We start from the raw sequence: 19560 nt of genomic DNA, 5'->3' as shown, positions 1-19560 counted from the left end.
CTTTTTTATATAAGATTATAAATTTTAAAAATAAATTAATTTACTTATTTTATATTATTTTTATTATTTAAATATAAAAAATTATATATAATTAATAATTAATAAATTTAATTATTTTAATTTTATGGGTATGAAAAAATTCCATAACCACTATTATATTTCTAAGCGAATCTATGTATCTCAACACATGACCCATATAGTTAGTTAAGAGAATTTGAAACTTAAACCATATACTTTACTAAAACTTCACATCAATACTTTACTAAAACTTCACATCACGGAGATAGCTGATCAAGCTATCCCATACACTTTAAATACTTTCAATTTTATGATATTTAAAGAAACACCTCTTACCATTTCAATGCAATTTCGATGCATGGAAAAGTTTAGAATGAGAAACCCAAAGAGATGAAAGTTTGAATTTGCAAGTGGCTAGCAATTACGAGGACCCGAAGTTGACATCTTTTTAGAGAAAACGACATAGTCAGAGCCGCCCATTCTTTGTCCTATCAAGTTGTTTGCATCCACCTGTCATTTAACCAATGCCGAATGTTGAGTCAGCTTCTAAATATGATGTGTAGATGTGCGTTGACTGATGATCGTGACGATGCAAAAGTCATGTGTTAAGTAAAATATTTAATTTTAATTTTTGAAAATTATATTAAATTAGTCGCTATCATCAATACAACAAAAGAAGTAATAATGTAATATTTTAGAGCTATTTATGATTTGTTCGTGTATATAGAAAAATTAGGTATTTTATTTTAGAATTTTAATTTAATAATTAATAATTATTAGATAAATGTTATAATTTTTTTTAAATATTTTAGAATATTTAAAGTAGGATATACAGTTGAGATTTATTTAAAAAAATAATTATATTTTTTGTTTTTTGTTTTTTAATTAAATTAATTAATAAAAATGTTATAGTAAGGTTTTTTTGGGATGTGGTATTGACAAGTTATATATTGACATTGTAACAAAATCTATTTATAATTTAATTAATTTGATGTAGTTTTTGTTTTTTTCAATTTTTAACAACCTAGATTTAATTTATACCACTACACTAGCTTTTAATTAGATTGAATTTTGGATAAGGATAATTTTAATATTAAATGTTCATTTTAGATGTTATTATTAAGATTATATAAGGTTTTATCAAGTCTAGATATTTTTTTAGTTTTTTTGTTCTTCTATAACTAGTTCTCACTCTCAACTCTTTCTATAAAATTTGGAAAGTAAAAAATATGTTTCACAATTAAAAAATTAGAAACTATGGAAAATAAAAAATATGTTTCACACATTAAGAAAGATAGGTTTTACTATTTTCTCTAAAATGAAATAAACTTCATAATACTTATTTTACATTAAGAGTTTTTATAAGTTGTTGATGTAGCATGGAATATTTGAGTTATTTATGAGTTGTTGATGTAGTATAGAAAAATTAAGAAAGAGGGATTTTATAAGTGTGTTTATTTTGGAATAGGGTTTTTGGAATTTTATTTTAGTTTAATTATCAATATAGTAGAGATACAATTTCTATGGGATATTTTTAAAATTTACAGTAAGATACACAAATCAAAAGTTGAGATTTATCTCCAAAATAGTTATGTTTTTTTGTTCTTTTAATTAAATTGACTAATTAAAAAAAATGTCATATGAACAAGCATCAAATAAAATGAGTTACTATTTTTTGAGCATGTGGTATTGATAAGCTATGTTATTTACATGGTAACAAAGTTTATTTATAATTTAATTTATTTTATTTGTGTGTGTATTAGATTTTTTTTAAAAGCAACATCAAATCTGTAATGAAATAAGCGCTTTGATGGTTATTATCAATTGATGCCTATCTACATTTATCTTATATTTAATTTATATGATTGCACTAGTTTTTAATTAGGATGAATTTTGGGTGAGGTTAGTTTTAATGTTGAATGTTCATTTTGGATATTGTTATTATTAAAATTATATAAGGCCTTATCAAGTCTAATATATTTTTGTTTTTCATAGTTAGCTCTAACCCTCCACTCCTATAAAATTTGAATCAATAACTTAAAAGAAACTAAAACAATATGTTTCTAAAATTTAAATTATTACAAATTAAATAAAAAATATGAAATATGGAAAGTAAAAATTATGTTTCAAAATTAAAAAATTAGAAACTATGGAAAAAAAAGAAGGCATCTAGCAGAGTGAAAGCCTACCCCTTTAAGGACCACCATCAGGTTATTTCAAGTGGTGTGGTTTTCCTTGATTAAGGGTGATGAATCACCCTGCATTCGTGGTTAGCAGCAAGAGATAGTTGTCGTCACTGCTGATTTGACAACTAAGTTAGGATCAACTTTCATACATGTAAAAAAAAATTAAGAAAAAAAAATTTTAAACGAATAAAAGTTGAAATAGTTATTTTGTTTAACCTACCTATTTTGCATAAGAGTTTCCTGGGTTTAGTGAGCGTACAATAAGATTTTTTGGACATCTTCCTTTGATGGGGCCAAGAACGCTTTTATATTTTAAGATGAGCTGGGCAATGTATGTGTCCATGGAAGAAGCTATCGATAAAAATCTGCGAAGACCTGGGAAATACATAGAGGCAAGGTGGATTGTCGTTTAGGAATAAAATAAAATGCCCTTCTGACCTCATTCGCATCAAGATGGGGCCAGGTGGTACGATTTGTGGTAGCTCTCCCTATTTATTACATGTATTAATTATTCATTCTCAGAAACATGTGTATTGTCATGATGCACAGTAAGTATCTTTCCACCTCCAGCACCAGCCTGATCAACCCATTGACATTAGTTTCTTTGCTGGCCACCGTGAGATGAGATGGGAAACCTGCTCTCAAGCCTTCTGTCTAGTCTGCAACAGACCATTAAAACTCAAGAGCAGCCAGAAAATAGAATTAACAATAGTGAAGTAGGAGCTGAAGTAAATTTGAACGATGGTGAAACCAGGACATCCTCCTATTGTTCAAATGCCTTCAAATCAAACAACAGAAAGACCGAGAAGGAGAAGGAAGCAGCTGCTGCCGTCAAATTGCAGAAAGTGTATAGGAGCTACAGAACAAGGCGAAATCTCGCAGACTGTGTAGTAGTGGCCGAGGAATTATGGTTTGTTTCTTTTTAATCTATCACACAAAAGCGGTAGCTATTCTCTGGTTTTACATAAGTTCATGATTTTTCTGTGTTGAATGTGTATCCTTTTTCTCTGTATCTTTCCTTTTAGTGGTTGTATGTTCAAATTTACACAAGGTAATGTTTACATTACTAAATCCTAAATCCTTATGTACATTTGGGATTTAAGGTTCTGATAAACTTACTATAAGGTAATCCTGGTTTACATTTGGGATTTAAGATTTAATTTGATAAACTTATTACAAAGTTATGTTGAGGTAGTTTAAGATCTACTAGTCAAAGGATTAATAGGAGCTTAGTATCATAGCATAAAATATTCTGTGGTAAGTTGCTTTAAGATTGATAGCTTGGAATCTAAAGAGTCCGGTGTAAACCAAATTTATTTAATGAGAAAAATGATTTTTAATATACTGAGTTTTATTACATTCTCCTCAATTTTTTAATAGAGTATTATGGTCAAAGTTCTGATTTTCTGGAGATAATAGTTAAAATCAGACTTGACTGATTAAATATGATTGCTAGCAGCAATGTGAGCATTAGAATAAGGTTTGGAAGGTAAAACATGCTCACAATCATCGCAGAAAACCAAAGACCAATAAAGCTATCTCATAGTTCCGGTTTCCACCTTTGGAAATGCAAGATGAGGATGTTGCAACTGAAGAAAGACTTCCTTAGTGTCATGGAAGGTAAGGAAACAGAGCCCACCACATAGCAGAACTAGATCAGTAAGGTTCTTGCCTGTATAATCTTAAATTTAGGCGACCCTGTGGTTATACATGTAAGTGATCCGGGTAACCCCAAAGAAGTTGGGGGTCAGCTGGTAAACATGTGTAGTTCACAAGAGGCAACGAAAGATTATTCTGGTGGAGAAAGACTTTCCAGCTGAAGATGCTGGAGCTGCAAAATATGGCAATTCTTGTTAACCGATCTAAACTGCTGAAGTTGCAGCTAGTAACATTTGGATTACAGGTTAAAGGTAGGTTGTTGTAATGAGATTACTTAAGGATATCCCATACTACTACAAGAACAGGTAAGAGGAAAGGATGCAGGATTGAGTACAAAGATGACTTCAGGTCTCTGTTTAGCAGGAAGTAAGAGTAAATAAAAAGGCAAATTACTTTCGGTTGTCAGCAGAGACAGAGTCTATCAAAGAGTAATTATTAGGACAAAAGAGAAAAAGAAGAAGGTAAGTTTTTTCACTGCATTATAAAAGGGCATCATGAGGAAAAAATGCCAAAAATGGATTGCAAAGTAAAAGAAAGAAGGCTGAAGCTGATGCAATGAATATAATGGCCAAGATACAATATTTACAGCAATAACATTTAGGGATTTATAAGGGTGAAGCTAATGCAATTCATATAATGGCCGGGATAAAATATTTGCAGTAAAATTTAGGGATAGTAACATTTAGGGATTTATATTTTTAGAAATGTCGTTGGTATTTGGATTTAGGATGATTTATAATCGCTCAGCCTGTGGATGACACATTCACCGACACGAATTTAGATGATATATTCACTAACATGAATTTATAACTGAACTTAATTAAATATACTTTTGTGTTTAAGAAGTTACCATGTATTGTTGTGACTATGAATTCAATAAACAAGATTTCTGTATTGCTGTGACTATGAATTCAATAAACTAGAATTCTGAATGGATAGCAACAATCACATGTAAAGTAGTGTTTAGAGATTTCTTCAGGAAAACCTAATATGAGAAAAAAACCAGCATAAATATGGCTTATTCAATTCTCTATTGAATTACTGGGGAATTTATATTATATAGAGCTTTTATAGGCCACAGTCTAAATCTTTTATGTTTCTGTCTTTTCTTGAGCATATTTTTCCATTGAGTTTATGTTTCTGTTTTTACCTGAGCATTTTTTAGGTTGATTTTAGCTTCTGTTTTTTCTGATTCGGTCAATTTTACCCCAACTCGATAAGATTGATTTGAATAACAAATTTGAATTATAAAATTCTCATAATCTTAATATTCTATTTCAGGATTTTCATAATCCTAATATTCTAGGTTTTTTTAAGGCTGAATCCATTTACACATTAAAAGCATTTTAACCCATAAAAACCCATAAATTTACCAAAAATTTATATTGCCAAATTTTAACCAACAAAACGAAACACAGAAAAGTTCAAGAGCGCCCTCTTATAGAGCGCTTCAAAACGTATAAGAGCACCTTATTATTGATCGTCAATATCTGGGGAATAGGCTCATTGTTACAATATCGATTACCTCTTCTTGTGGTTTCAATGTCCGCTCTCAGCTCCGCTAGAGCCTTTAACTGGTGCAACTCCAAAACTTTGCCAGTTCGTTTGGTGATGGCCGAACCCGCTCCAAATCGAGGTTACATGTGTTTATTTTCCCCTCCCAGAGATTTTGCTTCTAAGAAAGTTTCCAAATGGCAAGATTCAGATCCCACATTGCAACTGCCCTACATATGCTCGACTGCTTGTCCATTAGGCTTCGCTTAATGACGTGTCAATGTTTACATGGATTCCATGTCGCTTTGAAGTATTTGTCGATTCAAGGTCTTTGCTAGCTGGGTTCACTGCAATAGCTTGTGCGACCCTTCGTTCAAGGTTCACTCATTCCTCGGTGTTTTAGCTTGAACGAACATTAACTTAAGGATTTTCACTTTGCCACTTGTCAACCATGGATTGGATTTCTTATCTTGAAGAGTTTCTCCAGATTATGACGTTGCCTTTTCACATGTGCATTATTTTTAATGCATCATACAAAATATGTGCACAGAAAACAGTATGTGCTGTAATTTGTTACATTGTAGGTGTGGATTTCAACATTACTACTTTCGGATCATAGCTACATAACAAAGTTTTCAAAAGATAACTGCCACTGCCCTATTTTTACTGAATACAAATTACAAAATATAAAACAACAAACAAAAATCATTTTCTCTTGAATATTAGAAAATAGAAAATCTCTCAACAACAACTATAGTGCATTTTTTTTCTTATTTTTTAATGAAGATAATTCATGGTTGTATCTCCAGACCTTTTTAGAGAGATCATCCGCTCCATGATTGATTTGCCTGTAGATATGTAGATATGCGTAGAGGAAATAAAACTGAAGGAATTAATAAGACCACGAACCCTATCCTTCGAATGTTCCAATGAGGAAATTAGAACATCATGTTCATTTGCCCATTCTACCACGGTCTTTGAATCCCCAAATACATTAAGAGAAGCCACCCCCACATTCGTAGCAAAAGTTAAAGTTCCTCAAAGTACAATTAGCTTGACTTTCGAATTTGTGCCTCTTCCTCCACCCCAATACAGTGTAAAACAATGAGTTCTCTCCAGGAAGATCAGACCATTGGAACAACATATGTTTGAATGTGTTGCCTTGTCAAAGTAGCCAATATTAAATTGTAGATAGTTATGTGGTAGAGAAATAGTTCTTTTTCTTTTACTTTTATATATAGGACCCAGGTCTCTAAAATAGCCGACAATCTATATGTGTGTTCTCATTATATCTACGGACATTTCTTCAAAAATGACTGAGTTCCTCCTTTTCCAAATTCCCCACATAATATAAAACGAAAGGGAGACATAATTTGGGTTGGTATCCTTCCATTCCTTGATGCAATCTTGTAAATTTGTCAGATTCCATTTAAAGAAATGTTTAATAAATTTTGAACTGTCAGCAAAATCCCAACAACCACTGAACATTGTAACATCAAATGTGTAACTGTCTCTTCCTCTATTTTGCACATGGGCCATCTCCTAGGTCCTTGAAAACCCCTTTTCCATAGGTTATATCCCATGTTACAGAAATATCCCTTTCAAGTTTATTATGCTTGGTTGGAGGAGAATGAGTTTTTGTCTTTGATTAGAGCTAACTGGATGAAGCTGCTAGATTTTGTTTTTGATTCACAAATGGATAAGTTTGCTTTTAAACTTAAGGAGTTGAAATAAGCCGTTAAAAGATGGGAAAGGAATAAGAAGAAAAAGAACCAGATTGAGTTGGAGGAAATTGAATTAAAAATGGAAGCCCTAGACAACCCAACTCATCCTAATTACTTCTTTGTGGAGACCAGAAAGGAAATAATGGAACTGAAGAATAGAAAGAGATATATTATGAGATTACAAGAGGAAGAATGGTGCTTGAAAAACAAAGAAATTTGGATAAAGGTCGGGGATAACAATACCAAGTTTTTTCATCATTTTTCTATGTAGCAAAAAGAGGATAATTCTATTTGGGATCTACAGGATGCAAACAGAAATCTTATATACTCTTGAAACAATTTGCAATCAGAGGCAGTAAGATATTTCAGGGGATTATATATTGCTAGAGAAGGAGTGGACATTGATAATCAATTGGAATTCTTAGACTCATACCGAGTTATCTTCTCGCCTGAAGATGCTAAGTATATTGGGAAGATGGTTACTATTATTGAACTAGAAAAGGTCCTTAAGACTTTTGCCAGGGACAAATGTCCAGGACCAGATGGTTGGATGGTTGAGATTTTTCTTCATTTCTTTGATCTCTTGTGGGGGGGTGGGGCGTGCTTACAAAAGTTGGTGGAAGAATTCAGATGTTCTAAAAAGTTCTATGAGGCTCTGAATTCAATGTTTATACCTCTCATTCCAAAAGCTACAAAGCGTCAATCCCTCAAGGATTACAGACCCATATCTTTGTGTAATCTTGTTTACAAACTGATATCAAAGATTATAGCTTGTTGATTGAGAAACATTATCTTCCTACATCTCTCGGGAATAGTTTGGTTTTCTTAAAATGAGGCAAATTCATGGTGCCATCGTGGTGGCTCAAGAGTGCTTACACTTGGTAAAAACAAGACATCAAAATGCCCTCATCCTGAAATTAGACCTTGTGAAGGCATATGACTGTGTTGATTGGGGGTTTCTTTGTATGGTGTTGCATAAGATTAGTCTCACTTTTGGAGTGGTTCAATGGATTATGGTGTGTGTATCTTCTATTCAATTTGCAGTCTTAATAAGTGGAGTTCCTTCTAGTTTTTTTAAGGCAACAAGGGGGTTCAGATAGGGGTTTTCCTTGTCTTCGTGGTTGTTTATAATTGTAATTGAAGATTTAAATTGGCTTATAAACTTGGAGAAGATGAGGGACTAAATTACTCGCATTCAAGTATCTAGGAACTTGTCTAACTCTCATCTACTTTTTGTAGATGATATCCTTCTTTTTGGTAAAGGTGTTCTCATGGAGTGGAGAAATTATTCGAAAATAACCTATTCCTTCAGTTGTGCTACTGATTTATATACGAGTAAGGAAAAGTCTTTTTCATTAATTTTGACGTTGATGCTAGAATTTTAATGAAAAATTCTGATCCTTTGTTGTCCACGTTTATCCATTAGCTCAAGGGTTTACTTACTTGGGGTTTTTCCTTAAACCCAATAGGTGTGTACAACAAGATTGGAGGTGGTTAATCGGAAAATTCGAAAGGAATTTGAATATGTGGACCTCTAAATGGCTAACCAGGGGAGGGAGACTCATTCTTGTCAAGGTCATGCTTCAAAACATGCCTATGTACTATATGCATATTGCTATGGTGCCAAAATCCATTATCAAGCAGATTAATTCATTAATAGCCAATTTTATATGGGCAAGGAGTGCAAATAGGAAGAAGTTTCACTTGGTAAAGTTAAATGATCTGACACAACCTAAAAAGGAGGGAGGATGGGGACTTAAGAACTTGGAGTGGTTCGGCTAGGCTCTTGGAGTTAAAACACTTTGGAGGGCGATTTGTGGAGAAGGCTTATGGCAGGACTTGGTCAAAGATAAATACCTTTCAGATATCCCAGTTCATGTTTGGATCAGATCGAACATATCTACATCCAAAGAGGTCTCCTTCATTTGGCGTTCTCTTTTAAAAATTAAACATTGGCTAGTTGGAAACATATATTGGAAAATTGGCAATGGAACAAAGGTAAGGATTGGAGAAGATGTCTTTATTGGTTCTGCAGGTAACTCATGTCTTCCGCAATAGCTGATTATATTTCTCCACCAAAAAAGGATCTATTATATGAATCAGAGTAAGAAATATGTTCATCTTCCAAGTTCACACATGACTTTGTTTTCCCCTAGAGACTTGGGCTTGGAAGGGGAATGGGCGACACTTTGGAATTTATATATTAATGACCTTTATTGGACAGGAGTAAACCTTTTGTAGGAAGAGGACTTGTTACATTGGAATGGGAATGTGGAAGATGGGTGTGAAAATTTGGTCTACCCGAATCCCTATTGCAACAACTGATTAAATTTATCCTACTTGTTAATTTCTGAATCAAGTTATTTACAGTGTTACACAGTAAACATCGAAATAAAATCTACTACAACCTTCACAACATAAAATACTGCGGAAACAAAATACTGCACAGGAGAGAAATAAACACACACAATTACACCGTTGTTTTTGGACCAATGTCCCCAAAAAAACTCAACTTGGGAAAGCCGGTGCAGCAGCTGAGGTTTTGATTATTATGCAGTAGTAATCCAAGTACAAATCATTGGATTCCCAAACTGGCTATCCGATACAGAGAATAAACCGACTATTCGATACAGAGAATAATTGACTATCTAATACAGAGAATAAATTGGCAAAGAGGTAGTGAGAAAATATCTCACACTGTCACTGGAGATTTGACACTGATCCGGGCTTTGGATGACCTGCCCTATGCTATCTCTGCGCAGTCTTTGCATGGGCTCATGCAGTCACTGCGTAACCTCCTTCTATTGATCTTCTGCCTCTAGAAACTCGACTCCCAGGCCTTCTGGACTCACAGCCTGACTTCTGGCACTGGATCTCGATTGCTCCCCAGCAAAATTAAGGACTCGTTCTGAAGCACTGCACTGTCTCTGCGTGGCATTACGCTGCCTCTCTGAACCTCTCACCGGGACTAGAAAAATCCCCTTTGGTCTACTATCCCTGCCCCTCACTACAAGAAGATCACTCGATCTCTCTTCGGCAACTCAGCACCACTACTCCTTAGAATTCAATCTCTAAATCTCAATATCTCGGTGTGTTCTCCAAGTGCCCATCAAGCTCCTTATTATAATCTCTCGTTGGAGCACCAACGACCAAGATTAAAACATAATCAAGGGCTAAGATTAACTGGGAGTTGATCCTCGTCTTCTTCTAGAAGATTCACACCAGATTTAATTAATACCCTTTAATTAATCACATTTCCTAAGTTTAGACTTAGGAATACATTAAAAATGATTAATTATTTTAATTAAACCATCTTTAGGTGGAATTTTCCCAAACGATTTCTGGGTCTTGGAGAATGCATGTGTCTTAGCCTCTTTTCTAAGTTTCAAGGCTAGAGCACATTCGATGTTATAGAAATCAACACTCCCTCTTAGCGAGGAATGTGCTCTAGTGCTGTAACCCACTTAAGCATCACTCTGTCTCTGCACCATCTCTTGTTGTGTTGCTGATGTCTGGCTCTACTGCCCATCAACTACTGCACAACTCTGATTTCTGCATCCGTTTTGTTGTTGGCCCTGTTGAACTGCTATCAATACTGCATTTGCACTACAACCTTCTCCAATTGTTGTTGTTGCAACTACAATGGAAAAGCATCCAAAATATTGAACCAACTGTGGCCTGTATGATGCATTTGTCACTCGAGTCTTGGCTGTTGCTAGACTCTGCTTTGTCACTGAAGCCTCTGCACTGCTGCTGACTCTGCTATGTGCTAACAACACTACTGCCAACTTTGCTCCGCGTTGCTCAGTCTCTAATTGCTACTAGCTACTGCGTCTGTCACTTTGGCACTCGACCGCACCAAATGGAACTGATCCATCCTGCTACTGCATGTCTTGGGCTCTCGTAGCAAGGTAATGATTCATGAGGTGGACCACCTCAAGAATCCTGTCCAACCTGTAGCTATTTGGGGCTACAACTCCAAATCACCCCACCTCACCCCTGGAGGTAACTCGGTGATCATGGCAAACTCTTCCTCCAATCTGGAGGACAACCTGTCGATCTCAGCGGATGCAGCCTGTTGATCCTACTTCTCCTCCTTGTCCTTCTTTTTGAGAGGACATTGAGTGCTGTAGTGGCCAAACTCACCACACCTGAAGCACTTGATCTTGTAAATGTCCTTCTTCCTCTTCCGCTGCTCTTGCTACCCCTTAGATGCGAGGGCCACATCTTCCTCTTCCTTTGCTTGCGTCATCCCACTACTGCTGTTACTACCACTGATGGTGCTCTTCACCAGATCTTGCCTCATCTCCTGCTGCTGCAGATCAGCCCACATGCGTTCCCAATTTGGTAGTTTTTCTCTGCCCAGGATACTCTAAACGAAAACTTGCCATGCTTCGGAAACATTGTTCAGAGCTAATCATACAAACTTTGTAGGTTGGGGTTCTGACCCTACTGAAGACAGTTGGTCCCAGACATCCTGAAGCCTAGTAAGGAAGGGGTCTATACGCTCCCCTTTTTGCATCCTCGTGCATCTTAGCTTTTTCTCAAGTTACATCTTCCGCTACTCGAAAGATCCTTCGTATAACATAGCTAGTGCCTTCCACATCTGTCGGGCAGTATATTTGCCAGTTATGTGAGATACCACGTGATCTTGAACCCCATTGAGAATCATCCTCTTAGCTTTCGCCATCTCCTTCTTGTATTTTTGAAGTGGATCTGCATCTGTGGGTACAACTACCACACTATTGATATAAGTTTTGAGATCATGCTCATCTAAAAGGCAGAAAATTCTAGCCTTCCAAATCACATAGTTAGAGGCTTCGTCCAACCGATCTTGACCTCTCAACCTAGTCGATGCCATCCCTTTGAAAATGTCGAACTCCTCCTCTTCTCCTCTGCGCAACTGCTGCCCAAATATTCACACTTCCTTCTGGAGTGAGAAACTCTGCACACAATTATTGCTGCTCTGCTAGGAAAATTTGAACTTCATGTCTAGAAGTCCCATGAGGAAAGAATTCCCTCAACGTGTGCTCTTCCTTCCTCCTGATGCTATTTTCACTAGCAAACTGCTGCAAAATTTGCGTCCCAATTGAAGATCTGCTCTACAAGGAAACTGCTGCTACTCCCTCTGCCTCTGGTACTCTTCGATCTAGAAAATTTTATTCTATGTTGACTCACTCGGAGAAATAAATTTTCCATGAAAAACTGACCCTCCTGGCTAAGGACTGCACTGCCTCTAGGGTTTTGAATTGCTGCCTACGTAGAAATTTGAACCTCTTCCTCCTCTTCTGCTACTGAGCTCTCCGACTTACAAACTGTGCTCTGATACCATGTGAAAATTCGGTCTACCCGAATCCCTATTGCAACCACTGATTAAATTTCTCCTACTTGTTAATTTCTGAATCAAGTTATTTACAGTGCTACACAATAAACATTGAAATAAAATCTACTGTAACCTTCACAACATAAAATACTGTGGAAACAAAATACTGCACAAGAGAGAAATAAACACACAATTACACCATTGTTTTTGTACCAATGTCCCCGAAAAAACCCAACTTGGGAAAACTAGTGCCACAGTTGAGGGTTTGATTATTATGCGGTAGTAATATGAGTACAAACCATTGGATGCCCAAACTGGGTATCTGATACAGAGAATAAATTGGCAAAGAGGTAGTGAGAAAATATTGTCACTAGAGATCTGACACTGATTCGGGCTCTGGATGAGCTGCCCTATGTTATCTCTGCGCAGTCTCTACGTGGGCTCATGCAGTGACTACGTCACAGCTCAAGGGACTACGTCAACTCCTCTTTCTGATCTTCTGCCTCGGGAAACTCGACTCCCTGGCCTTCCAAACTTGCACCCTCGCTTCTGGCACCGAATCTCGAGCGCTCCCCAACAAAATTATGGATTCCCTCTGAAGCACTGCGCTACCTCTGCGTGGCACTGCGTTGCCTCTCAATGCCTCTGTCTTGCACTTACTAGGACTGGAAAAATCCCCTTTGGTCTACTATCCCTGCCCCTCACTGCAAGAAGATCACTTGATCTCTCTCCGACAACTCAATGTTGCTACTCTTGAGAATTCGATCTCTAGATCTCAATATCTTGTTATGTTCTGCAAGTGCCCATCAAGCTCCTTCTTATAATCTCTCGTTAGAACACCAACGACCAAGATTAAAACATAATCAAGGGCTAAGAGTAACTGGGAGTTGATCTTCGTCTTCTTCTAGAAAATTTGCATTAGATTTAATTAATAACCTTTAATTAATCATATTTCCTAAGTTTAGGCTTAGAAATACATTAAAAATGATTAATTATTTTAATTAAACCATCTCTAGGTGGAATTTTCCCAAATGATTTGTGGGTCTTGGTGAATGCATGTGTCTTAGCCTCTCTGCAAAGTTTCAAGGCTAGAGCACATTCGATGTTTCATATTAAGAAAGTCGTTCATCTTCCAAGTTCATGCATGACTTGGTTTTCCCCTAGAGACTTGGGCTTGGAAGGGGAATGGGTGACACTTTGGAATTTATATATATTAATGACCTTTATCAGACATGGGTAAACCTTTTGTAGGAAGAGGACTTGTTACATTGGAATGGGAATGCGAAGGATGAGAAGGTTATTGTGAGGGAGGCTTATATGCATGTTTCAAATTCCCTGGTGGTCACAAAATAATAAACTTTGGAAGTGGAAGCTCCCCATGAAATTGAAAGTGTTTGGTCGGTTATGCTTGAACAATAAAGTTCTCACGTGGATGACATTTCATTGTGATGGCATTAAATGGGGAGAGGGATTAAACTTTATTTATTTATTTTTCAATATTATATTAATTTTATGTTAGGCCAATTCCAGTGTTGGATGGAAGAACAATTTATCTAATAATGAAATGTTATTACTAAGATTGTGTGAAATTTGATCGAGCTTGGATGCCACTTGCAATAGTGTAACCCTCAATATTCACTCCCACTCTCAACCCCTCCCCATGACATTTGAATCTAAGATTTGATGGGGACTAAACCCGACGCCACTAATTGGTCTACACCTTATGGGAAGTGCTTCCAAACCTATCTAATAAATCATGACTCCAATTAATCTTTGGGATTGGAGTGTTGACAAGCGCTACTAACCATTTATCACATGTCCAAGGCCTTGTGAGTATCATGTTGGCCTATGTTACTTGTCATGTGCACCACTTTCCACTGGGGTGAAACATATAGCCTTTGTCCTTCCTACTACGAAACGAAAGAAAATAGACAACACGTCATTCCATTTGTATGGTTCAATGATTTGTGATCGCTAATAACTCCCTAATTATAAGGTTCTTAGTTCCCAAAAGCTTACTTTTGAAAAATATGGGGGATCAATTCACCAACTTTGTTTTTCTTATATTATTTGGTCTTTTTCTAATGCTAACCTTTAAATCCACCCTGTCACAAATCATGTTCTCTATGAATGGTCCAAACTTTCTTTTGAAGTTCCAAATCCTTCTTTAGTTCTTTGAGTGCATTTGGTGCACAATCATCAACAAATGGGAATTCTTGCTCTTCTATCTCATCCAACATGGAAGACTCAAATAGGTGCAAGTTTTCTTCATTCAAAATTGAAAACATTCTCGAAAGCATTCTCATATGAGGGGTTTGACTTAGTTTGAATACATTATCATTGACTTTCTCAATGATGTTAATTGGTCCATACCTCATTAGTTTCAACTTTTGGTTGCTCCTTGCAATTAGGGCTTATTGAGATTGAGCCAAACTTTACCCCCAAGACCAAGTTTGTTTTTCTTATATGTTTGTACTTCTTGATTATGCTTCTGTTGTTGTTGTACTTGAAGATGAATCTTCTTAATAAAATTACTTGTTTGGTTTACCTCCTTTTATGCTTCTTGTTCCCTACTATTTTAGTGCCCATAAATGACATCATACCAAAGCAAGATTTAAATGGATATTTTTGAGTGGAGGAATGTACAACATTGTTATAAGAGTGTTATTATATATCGAGTGTCCATCTCACAACTTTTTGATACCTCCTTTCAAACCCTCACTTTGGTTGTACCAAAGTTTTGTTAACATTTTAGTTCACCCATTAGTTTAGAGATGGAATGTGATTGAATGTTTTGGGTTGGTATGCATTTTTTTCCTTAGTGTTGTTGAAATTTTTCTAAAAAATATTACATCTTAAGCAAACACAATTAAACAATTCAAAGTGGTCCCATGCATATGGAAATAATAATTGAACTACTTTATATCTTTTCATGGTCTTTTTGCAAAATATAATCACATACATATTGGTGAATAGTTCCACTACCACAAATAAATAGTCATGGCCTTACGACAAATAAATAGTCACGGCCTCACCTTGTCATCCGATACCTCACATCAAAATCCATGGTGATATTATCCCGTGGTATATTGGGTATTAGTTAAAGTATATAGAATCCAATTTCATATTGTTTCACTGATTAATATTGATTTATTTATTATATAGATATTTTTTATTAAGTTATAGTATTATGATTATTGAGTATAGTTCTATGGAAATATCTATATATACAACAAGATTCAAAATCTTTACAACATATTCATCATAAGTAAATATTATTTATAAAATTGAACTTTTATAAAAATAATAATATATTTTTTGGACTGCTTAAAATAAATCTACTTAACAATAAACTATATAAATTTTATAATATATAATATTTTAATTAAACATTTCAAACAAAATACTACTCTTAAATGGTTTAAATAAATAATTATTATTCTTTAAAATCAATTCTCACAAATAATTATTATTTTTTCCTAAAATTTAACAAAAATAATAATTTTTTTTATAAATTATATTATTTTAATACATCTCTTAATTTTAGTTTTTCCATGTGCCTATTTTGCTTAAACTTCATGCTTGATATTGATATACTATGTTTAATATATAGTGGAAAAAATATATTTCCCTACTCATGGCCTCTTTATCATTTGTTATTTTCGTGTTGTTTCTGGTGGATAATGATTAATTTTTGTTATTTTCATGTTGTTCTTAATTTTCTTTCTTTTCTCAAAAACTTAAACTCTTAATTATGTGATAGAAGTTAATAAATTAAATTAATATTTGTTATTTTCATGCTCTTTTATTTATATATATATTAGATGGTGATTGATTATTGCTTTTAGTTTTCAATCCTTACCTCAACACTTAATTCCATTTTAATATTTATATAATATATATTTGATAAAAATTAATTTAATTAAATTAATATTTGATTGAAGTTAGCTTAATTATTAATTTATTTATAGATTGTATGAGTATTATTTTATTTTAATAAATAATTTTAATTATTTTTTTATATAATATTTTTGAATTAAATTGCAGGATTATTATTGTTCATATAAGGGAATTTTCTTTCGTCGTTGCCTTGATCGATGTATTCAAATCCAAGCTAAGTAAGTAGACCCAACCTCTAAGGAAATCAATTTTTCCTCTGAAGCATAAACCTCCTACCACATGCCACCCTATCCTAAAACTATGCTTTGAGGCTCCATAAAAACATAAAACATGGTCCAAGGCTGGAAGAGCCAATAATATAATAATTGGTTACAGAATAAACTCGATAAACCAAAATTAATAAAATCGATAAACAAAACCAAAATTCTTGTGATTCATCTAATAATTTCATATAAATATTAATAATTAAAAAAAATATAAGCTAGTTCATTTATTTATTTTACCGCAAATTTTAAATATTAATAAAAATATTGAAAATTAAAAAATACTATAATATTAATATTATTAATGATATTGTTCACTTGGTTTAAAATACATCATGAAAGGGTGTTTTGTTAAGTTACTTTGTGTTGTAAAAGTCGTTAGTTTGAAATTTGGTGGGAAAAAATCCAACCATGTTAAGGGTTGGTGTGGCCTCGATCCCTCAAGACTTTTAATAGGTTAGATGCCCTAGGATCGTGGCTACTCAAGCCATAGGTTAGTCTAGAGTCCTCTCAAGACTCACATAAACTAGCAAACCAGAAAAAGATCATTAATGCCATTATATAATCACATTGGGCATAGTCTAATTTATAGACTAAGTGACCTTTCCATAGGAATCCAACGATACAATGTCAAGCAAGATGTAATTTTTTGCTTTTTAAAATACATTTTTGAATGATTTGATAGCTCTCAAGCAAGATGTGATTTTTTGTTGTTTAAAATACATTTTTGAATGATTTTTGATAGCTTAGATGCCCTATGGTCGTGGCTACTCAAGCCACATGTTAGTCTACATCATTAATGTCATTATATAGTTACATCGGGCATAGTCTAACTTATAGACTAAGCAGCGTTTTCACCACAATCCAACTATCCGTACTCAAATTATACAAATTAAACAACTTAAACTCAAGTTTTTAAAAATATCTATCTATTTTAGTTAAAATTAACCAAAAAAAATGATCTGAAAAAATGTCATTTTATCATAAGTTAGACTAGACCATAGATAGTAAGTATTTTGGAATTGAATTTTCAAAATTTTATTTTTATTATCCACAATTAATAGGTGGATGATAGGGATTCAATGAATATTTTTAATGATTGTTAGGGATATAGGGTTGAAGTTTATTTTAAAGGTAATAATGCATTTTCTACTTTTCATAGTTAACTAATAAAAAATATATAAAATTAAATTATATAAAAAATATTTTGATTTTGAAATGAGTTATGGTTTTTTTGGGCATGTGGTATTCTGATAAGGCATGGTATAGGCCCATGTTATTGTAACAAAGCACCCAATATGCAAGAGATGTTGTGCTGTTCTTTTATGTTAGGTAAACATTTTACTTGGTCAAATAAAAAAAAAAATTAAAAAAAAAAATTAAAAATAACTCTACGTTAAAACAAAAATCACTTTAATTAAGGTAAGCTTGACTTGGTCAAGTTATTGGTGGTTTTTGAACTCCAGGTTTATGAGAACCCATGGTATCTATGTGCAATATAGCCTATTTAAAAGAGGAAACTCCGATCTACCAAGGGCTAAGAGGGATCAATTTTTTTTTCACTCTTAAAGAGGTTTAAATCTCAAGAGATTTTGGTCTCTCTCCGTGCTTGGTAGATCCAAAAATAAGATGGATCTATGTTGATAGATTAAGCATCTCCATAACTATAAACCTTGTTACATGTTTTTTTGGGGCGAGTGACTCTCTCCCACCCATAATAGAAGATATGTTGTAATGTCCTCTTATGTTATATTATGTAAAGATTTTGACCTGGTCAAATAAAAATTAAAAAATTAAAATTAAAATAATTTAAAATAAAATTTAAATTTAAAAATTATAACAAACTAATGCTTTAAATATTGTTACTATAGTTAAGGAGTCAATTTACCATTGGTATTTTTTGGCTCTAGGCTTTGACAACCCATGGTTTTGCTAATGGTGTATATATATAACTTTGGATCTATAAGTGTGGAGGAGGATCAAATCTATCAAGGCACAAACCTCTTTTCAAGTTTTGCATTCAAAAAAATGTTTTTGATCCCTCTTAATGTTTGATAGATATGTAGTTAGGATGAATCTAAGCTATATATATATATATATATATAAAACTCTATATTAACTTTTTTTAATTAATAATAATAATAATTTAAAATAAAACTATAATTTAATCAATTTTTATGATTTTTTAATCTTGGTAATGTGAAATGTATTATGAGATAAGTGGGTTGATATTTGTAAGCATTTACCAACCTTTAATTTATATGGCAGGAAGTATGATGTGCCCACTACTTTTAGACCTCTCAATACTATCCGTGGCTCCCTCAGGTCTGTGAAAGACCCGATTGACCCTAAGGACATGAAGGGCGTCTATGTCATTCCCTGTTCCTGTGGGACCCCTTATATTGGCGAGACGGGTCGCTCTATCAATCAGCGGATTAGCGAGCATTCGGCTGACTTAAGGCATGGTAGGACCAAGTCCTCGACCCTGGCTGAGCATGCAGGGAAGACTATGCATCATGTATGTATAGAGGAGGCTCAAGTCATTGCCAAAATTGCGCAGTTTCACCATCGCAAATTTAGAGAGGCCCTGGAGATTGAGAAAAGACCGAACAATCTAAATAGGGATGATGGCTGGAAGATTAGCAGTTGCTGAGTCCCAGCCTTATCTTCCTAGCCTCCCCATTCCCCTTTTGTTAGGTCTTGGGGTTTCTGTCTTCCCCCTCCCTTATTAATTTTTCTTTTGGCGGGTGTGTCCTATTATTATGGAGTGTCTGAGTCTTTATTAGTTATGAAGTAAATTTGGACTAATTACTGTATTAACCTAAACCTGTCTATGATTCTAGTGTGCATATTATAATTAGATTTAATTTTTCATAGTTCATTATGTATACAATTATAATTATTTCTATTTGAGTTTCCCTTTAACTAGTCTCTTAATAAATAACCCCCTTTTTTAAGCCTTATAAATATTATTATATTTACTAATCATATAG

General features: G+C 34.1%; 1 protein-coding gene and 1 long non-coding RNA gene across 3 annotated transcripts in view; one reads left to right on the top strand and one right to left on the bottom strand.

Moving 5' to 3' along the window:
- Positions 1–213: 213 nt before the first annotated feature.
- LOC149256949 (uncharacterized) lies at positions 214–5736 on the bottom strand. Its single transcript, XR_016256391.1, has 2 exons — positions 5389–5736; positions 214–528 (listed from the first exon to the last, which is right to left on the bottom strand). It is a non-coding gene; the product is annotated as an uncharacterized LOC149256949 (long non-coding RNA).
- LOC149256948 (IQ domain-containing protein IQM3-like) overlaps positions 2725–19560 on the top strand; it is a 119769-nt gene continuing 102933 nt past the window's right edge. The window contains exon 1 of one of the 2 annotated variants that reach the window (XM_089413219.1): positions 2725–3114. In XM_089413219.1, coding sequence (XP_089269345.1) covers positions 2831–3114 — 284 coding nt within the window. In that variant the 5' untranslated portion in view covers positions 2725–2830. The remainder of the gene's footprint in view (positions 3115–19560) is intronic. The other variant, XM_089413226.1, reaches the window with a different exon arrangement.

This window comes from Pinus tabuliformis, chromosome 6, assembly GCF_031772625.1.
Source record: "Pinus tabuliformis cultivar Carrire ecotype Pingquan chromosome 6, CPIR1, whole genome shotgun sequence".
NCBI classification, from domain to species: Eukaryota; Viridiplantae; Streptophyta; class Pinopsida; order Pinales; family Pinaceae; genus Pinus; species Pinus tabuliformis.
Note: the sequence above shows the minus strand (reverse complement) of the source record. Positions and strands in the feature narration are given on the sequence as shown.